The 6,754-nt window shown below is 38.7% G+C and overlaps 1 protein-coding gene across 1 annotated transcript; it reads right to left on the bottom strand.

Annotated features, from left to right (window-relative positions):
* Window positions 1-2,031: 2,031 nt before the first annotated feature.
* LOC105476105 (ubiquinol-cytochrome c reductase binding protein) lies at window positions 2,032-6,752 on the bottom strand. Its single transcript, XM_011731764.2, has 4 exons — window positions 6,630-6,752; window positions 4,216-4,287; window positions 2,884-3,050; window positions 2,032-2,229 (listed from the first exon to the last, which is right to left on the bottom strand). Exons 1-4 carry the CDS (start codon window positions 6,646-6,648, stop codon window positions 2,152-2,154), a joined length of 336 nt encoding a protein of 111 aa, XP_011730066.1. The 5' UTR covers window positions 6,649-6,752; the 3' UTR covers window positions 2,032-2,151.
* Between the last annotated feature and the right edge of the window lie 2 nt (window positions 6,753-6,754).

Raw genomic sequence — 6,754 nt, 5'->3', positions numbered from 1 at the left:
TTCACACAGGACAGCTTTTGATAAAAGAAAGGCTCTCTCTTTCAAATGAAAGGACTTCACTGATGGATTAACAAATTCTCACCCATTCACCTATGTGAGCCAAATACTAGATCTACTTTCTTAGTCTTCATAACAAGCAGGACGATAACCATAATTTACAATGAACACAAAACATTGATATCGTGTTCAAAGAACTTTTGCACACTTGTTCTCATTTAGAAGAATGAAGTAATCTGGAAACAGAGAATAGGCATACACTTTGGCTTTAGGAAGAACTCTTACAAAATCAGAGGTTGCCCTATGTAATACCACACTTTTTACCTTGAGCAGGTGGATAGCCTGGGGGTTCCTGTTATACCTCAATCTTGGTCAGTTCTATTTGTTCCCCTGTCCTTCAGCAGTGCCCTTAGGCTTGCTTTAAACATTAACAGCTATTCATAAGCATGGTTTCTAGGGTCAGAGCCCAGCCTCCCTCCACCCACCCGGCTCCCTACACACCTTGACAGTACTCTTTGAGATGCCTCAGTTCTAGTCTCCTTGTAATCGTACATGGTAGATGTCTGAACGAATAGACCAGAGTCCTGCAAAAGTGATCTTGAAATCACAATTAAAAGAGCCTTTGGAGACATCTATTCAGGAAAATTTTCTGAATAGACAAATGCTTTTAAAAGGGGTTCTAGATAGCCCATCTTCTTGGCCTCCTTCTGCAAAGTAGGACATTAAAACTTTGTCACAATGTGACCTGAGCAAAACCATTATCAAGTAATCTTGTTGTCTTGAACCAGACAAAAGAAAATTGACATGATTTAAGGACAGGTTTAGAAAAATAATCTGGCCAAAAAAAAAAACAAACAAACAAAAAAAACAAACTAGTGGGGGAAGCGGGTTCCTAGGGAATTTAAGAGGCTATTTTAGCAAAAATTTGAAGATGCTCTTCATGATACACACATTTCTCATTGCTTTACAAATTTTAAATGTAACACAAATTTGTTTCCCACACAGTTTTGTTACTTGAAGTAAGGCATTCCTACCACACACAGCAATGACTTGTCCTGGAAAACCAGGGAGGCTGCAGGTGCTACTGTTCCTTCTCTGCTAGCTGTGGCTCCACACTCTCACCTCCACCAAAGAAAGCATTTCAGAATTCAGGAGTGGAAATGACATTAAATAATTCTAATTTCCTTTTTTTTTTGGAGACAGAGCCACTGTCGCTCAGGCTGAAGTGCAGTAGTGTGATCTAGGCTCACGGCAATCTCCGCCTCCCGGGGTCAAGCAATTCTGCCTCAGCCTCCTGAGCAGCTGCGATTATAGGTGCCTACCACCACGCCTAGCTAATTTTTTCTATTTTTAGTAGAGACAGGGTTTCAGCGTGTTGGCCAGGCTGGTCTCGAATTCCTTCCTTCAGGTGACCTGCCCGCCTCAGTCTTCCAAAGTGCTGGGATTACAGGCATGACTCACCATGCCAAGCCAATGATTCTAATTTATATTTTAAAAAATTACCCTATGATCTTAAAACTTTTAACTGATTAGTATCCAAGCCTTAAACTTCATAACAATTATTTCCAAAGTGGAAAAGTCACTGGGATATGGGGACAAGTATGATTTGTATTTATACTTCCATTTTTCTAATGTCTACTTTTTGTTTTCTAGTATACATGTTAGCACAGGAGTATATGTATTACTTAAGCATGCCTATGTTGGGGTGAATACATAATTTATTTTTAAATGATAGGATGCAAAATCAAATCTATTTGGATAGCAGTGAAGAGGCTATTTCTCAATCCTGGCAAACTAGGGGATGTACTCCCCCTTCTTTTATTCAGTAGCTTCCACAAGGATGTAACTTATGGAAGTTATATCCTTCCATAAACTGATAGGCTATCCAACCAGTGAGGAAAACTGATAAAGTGGCCTCTGAGCTCCAGGCAGCAGTTAAACACGACTAAAAATATCTTGAAAGTTTGTAAAAAAATTTAACAGTAAATGGATTCAGTAGTTATTCAGTGTAAGGTTTGGAATTCAAAAACTCCAGCCATTACAATAGACATTTATTTAAAGTAAAACATCTGCAGACCAAATAATTCTTAAAATTGTTTGTTTCAAGTATAACCATCTTCATAACAGCTGCATTCACAGACTTCAACTACATGATTACTTCTTTGCCCATTCTTCTCTTTCTTTTCTTTCCCGAATAACCTCTTTCAGATACGGTTCAAGGTAGAAATTTTCCTAAAGAATGAATGAAATATTATATGTTACCATTGCGTACTGATATATCCCAAACACTCAACAGGTCTTCGATAACAAGAAAAAGAAAATTACTTTTTAATTTCCAATTTTAGAAAACATATTCTCAACCTAAGAACTATCTGCTTTTTAAAAAGTCAAATCTGTGGTGATAGTGTGGTAAGTTGCTTTGATAGGTTATGAGAGGGAAGTCTTTTTGGGAAGAAAAAGAAATGAGTGTCTACAGGCCTTTGCCTAGTTTCAATGCAGTTCAAGGGGTGAGAGTTTGCTTCACAGAAGCTCTTCTTGGGATCTGGAGGGCCACTCAATGGGCTGATCTTTTCATCTAAGTAGGAAGCAGAGTGCAGAGGTAGAACAACAATGACCTGGGTGGCAACAGACCTGGATTTTAGTCCTGGCTCTCTATATTAGAGACTTGCTTAGTGATTTCAGAAGAATCATTTCACATATAAGAGTCAATGTGGTTTTCTTCTAAAACGGAAATAACATTTGCTTTATTAACCTCACCAAACTATTGACAGAATATTTATTTGACATGACTCAGAAAACTCTAACACCACGCAAATGAACATGTTTCTCGTTTCTAAAACTCAATCCTTAATGAGCAACATTGTCAGGTAGATAAAGCTGTGCTACCTCTTCATATTTGGTCCACTGCTCTTTAGGCAAGATCTGATGCTTCAGGTTCAGGTCCAATGCCCTCTTAATTCGAAACACCCTGCCATTATAAAGGTTCTCAGGAAGCCTTCTTATGGCTTCTTTTACGTCTTCATCCTCGTACATTGTATCATCTCGCAATAACCCTATGACAGACGACAAAGTTAGATAGCACATGCATCTCAAAAATCACGTTTTTTTAAAATTAGTAAAATATCTTTATGACTTATAACTTACAATTTTTGGTGAACTATCGAATTCAAATCACTAGGTTCAATGGAAATTCAATGCACTTCATACATTAGGTTGGTGCAAAAGTAATTGCGGTTTTGCCATTAAAAGTAATGAGTTATTACTTGATATAATGGGTTATTTCTTGAACTAGACTATGGAAACAATATATGAGCCTCTTAAAATCCAATGCCACAAAATTCATATTTTATCTAAACCATTTACAAAATATTTTAAATGTTTACTTTGTTTTTAAACACACATTAATAAACCACATCTCTACTTTCTCATAGTTTAAATCTGAGATCAAGGTATTCATGAATCTTAAAATAATAGTATACTAAGGAACCAGTGACTTTTGCTTACACTTTCTTCAAGCTTCAATAGCAAAAGATGAAGTTCATGGCAAATTACAAAGTTCTAAAAAAGCTTAGGAAACATATGATCGCATGGATATGATAAAATTTTAATATTTGAAAAATCTCTACTTTCAGTGTTTATAAAACTTAAAATTTTAAGTGGAACGCTGGGCGCACTGGCGCATACCTGTAATCCCAGCACTTTGGAAGGCAGAGGCAGGTGGATCACCTGAGGTCAGGAGCTCGCCACCAGCCTAACATGGTGAAACCCTGTCTCTACTACATACAAAAAAAATTAGCCAGGCATGGTGGCACACGCCTGTAATCCCACCTACTCAGGAGGCTGAGGCAGGAGAATCACTTGAGCCCGGGAGGCGGAGGTTGCAGTGAACTGAGATTGCGCCACTGCACTCCAGCCTGGTGACAGAGCAAGACTCTGTCCCAAATAAATAAATAAAATTTTAAGTGGTAGAGTTGGGAGAAGGGGTGTAGAAGGAAAATGTCTTACTACTTAAATCATTACCAAGTCAAACATTTTAGAGGCTTTCATCCCTCTCCTCTCAAAAAAATTTTAAAAAGGAACTGGATTTAACATAATGTGATTTAATTTTAAAATCTTCTGATGTATACAAGAACTGAAATATTTTTTGGAACCACAGTAACACTTGTAAAAGCAATACTCTCAGAAAAAAAAGAAAAATTAAAAAGCACAGATGCTTACCCAGTTTATTGAATCCTGCAGCATTGTAATACCATTTTCGAATACCATCCAGCCACTTGCCTGATGCTGAAACTGATCATTGTCACACTGTTAGTTGCTACAATTATACTATATGAACACACTGATGGGCAAGCAACCAGTACTCAGTTATCTTGCTGATGAATGCAAACATAGAAAGAAATTTCCTTTTAAAAGTATATACTATATACAGCAAGAATTTAATCAAAAAAGAATTAGATTTAAAAGAAAAAAGTTTATAAACTGTTGATAAAAATTGCTTATTTTATTTATGAGCAAAAGTGGCTGCAGGAAAATGGTGGCAAGTCATGGAAGAAGAGGGTAAACTCAAACACTGAATGTACAAAAGATCCATAGGTACATCGTGTGCCCTTATGCCTGCCCTGTTACCTTCAGAAATGAAGGAGTGAGAGATAGGAAAAAGACTTGGAAATTTCTATCATTTGTAGTTTCATAAATAGATCACAGGAAATAATTGTAAACTTTTCATTTCAAAGGAGCTGGAGTTGTATGAAAAGAGAGTGAGATTTCAGCATAGGCTGGCAGGTCTAAATGACCCTCATCCTGTAAAAATTTTACTCGACATTACAGTTATTTCATTTGGCTACATTCTTTAAAAATATATGTATTTTGGGGAGGATTTTGATACCATTAGTCATTTAAACATTAATATGGATTAGTAAAAGAAGTCCATTTACCTCCTCCTAAGCAACTAAGTTCCCCCAAGGGAATAGGTATTGAAAACGGATGAGAAATGGGTAATTTTAAAATTCTTTGGGGAACAGGGCTGAGTCTGATGAAGTAACCCAGCAGGGTCCAAGTACAGCAGGACCGTACCTGACATTTTAGGAGAGACGTTTTACAAAAGGGGAGGTAGAACAAGTTTACATTTTCTTTTAAAATTTTGTCTAGCGTTAGCCCCTTACCAAGGAAGGAAAGCAAACTCTCCTTTCACTCAGCCCTCCTTGCCTGCAAACTCAGTGCACTACAGATTACGTGGCTTCAGCACATCTCCTTGGAAATGAAGTCATGTATAAAACTGCTGCTAGAAAAACAAGTATCAGTCAACAATCTACAAACATACTTGTGGAAGACAGATTATTTTTAACCACCTATCAGTGACTAGAATAATATTCACTAAACACTTATTGTGCACCAAACACTTTCCTATTTGCTTTACCAACATTAGCTGATTTATTTACATGCCTCTTACTACAGCAAGGGAAGCAGACTTACAGAAGTGATCCAACCCAAGGTCAGAGTTAGCTAATGGGAGTTGAGATCTGGTCTATGTAGATCCCAAACACGCACAGAATCAGTGTCTTGAATTTAGTAAGACTCCTTCAATATCTGCTAAATTAATAAAATAATTATTTAAAAAGTCTCCCCCACCCCCAAAAAGCTCAATGTCAATTAGGTTAGCGGATGTTTCTGGCAACCTGATGTTTCCTAACAGCTTCACAATTGCTGGGGTCAGGGAGAAAAGGATCAATATTTTTTAAAAGCTACTCCAACTTGGTTGCATTGCAGTGAGATGAGATTGTGCCACTGCACTCCAGCCTGGGCGACAAAGCAAGACTCCTTCTCAAAAGAAAAAAAAAAAAAAAAGAAAAAAAGATACTCCTACTTGTACCGCCAGAGGGCAGAGATTAGCAAAAAAACAAAACAAAAAAACAAGGAAACCCAACTTAATGTTCAAGTTGTTTTAAATATTCCAGTAATATCTGCATTCTATTCCACAATAAATTTGTTTGAACCTACAATAAATTCAAATTTCTCCAAACCTACTGATCAAGCTGACGTTCTAGATAATCCAAGGTTAATGTGAAGCGTCGCTCGTATCCCTTGCTAGACTGTCTCTGATTCACAGTTTGAGAAGCGCGAGGGGTGCAATGAAATTTCCAATTCTACTTCCTTGGGTCACTTTGCCTCAGTTGTCTTATCAGCGTAAACGGGAAATTAATATCTCCCTCGTGGCACTGGCAGGAGAATTTATAGGGCCAGTGCACACGATAGAGCACCTGGGTCTTAGAAGAAAGCACTGAGCTCATTCTGGTTGAAAGTCATCCACTAGTTATCTTCTTGTGACCTTTAACTTTTCTAAGGCCGAGGGGAAGGACTTCCGAGCACAGGCAGCTGGAACTCCAGGGGTGTTAGAGCCACCGCGGGCACCTTCACAAACAGCGGGTTAACACCCCAACCCTATATAGGCAAGCCCGGCCTGGGAACAACAAACGAGTGGGGAAGCACGTCCTTTTGGCTGGACTGAAGCCGCCACTTTCCCTTCCGCGACAAACTTGGTCACTTACAAAGAAGAGAGAAAACGGAGCGAGCTGCAGCGAAAATAAACGGTGGAGCGCGACGATGCCCGCCAAGAAGACTCCCCAGTCACTTACCCGCCTGCTTGCCAGCCATTTTGACCAGAAAATGAAACGTTGCCTTCTGGGTAAGTCATAGAGGACACGCTGGGCCCAGTCCGCAGGCGCGTTACGCCACATCGCGAACCGAGAAACGCCGCTTG

This window comes from Macaca nemestrina, chromosome 8 (genome assembly GCF_043159975.1).
Source record: "Macaca nemestrina isolate mMacNem1 chromosome 8, mMacNem.hap1, whole genome shotgun sequence".
Lineage (NCBI taxonomy): Eukaryota > Metazoa > Chordata > Mammalia > Primates > Cercopithecidae > Macaca > Macaca nemestrina.
Note: the sequence above shows the minus strand (reverse complement) of the source record. Positions and strands in the feature narration are given on the sequence as shown.

What these genes read in the sequence shown, in the direction of transcription:
- LOC105476105 (XM_011731764.2), bottom strand. An exon ending in TGCAGGATTCAATAAACTGG is followed by an intron (nt 3,051 to 4,215) that starts GTAAGCATCTGT and finishes CGTCTGTCATAG; the next exon opens with GGTTATTGCGAGATGATACA. An exon ending in AGTGGACCAAATATGAAGAG is followed by an intron (nt 2,230 to 2,883) that starts GTAGCACAGCTT and finishes TTCATTCTTTAG; the next exon opens with GAAAATTTCTACCTTGAACC.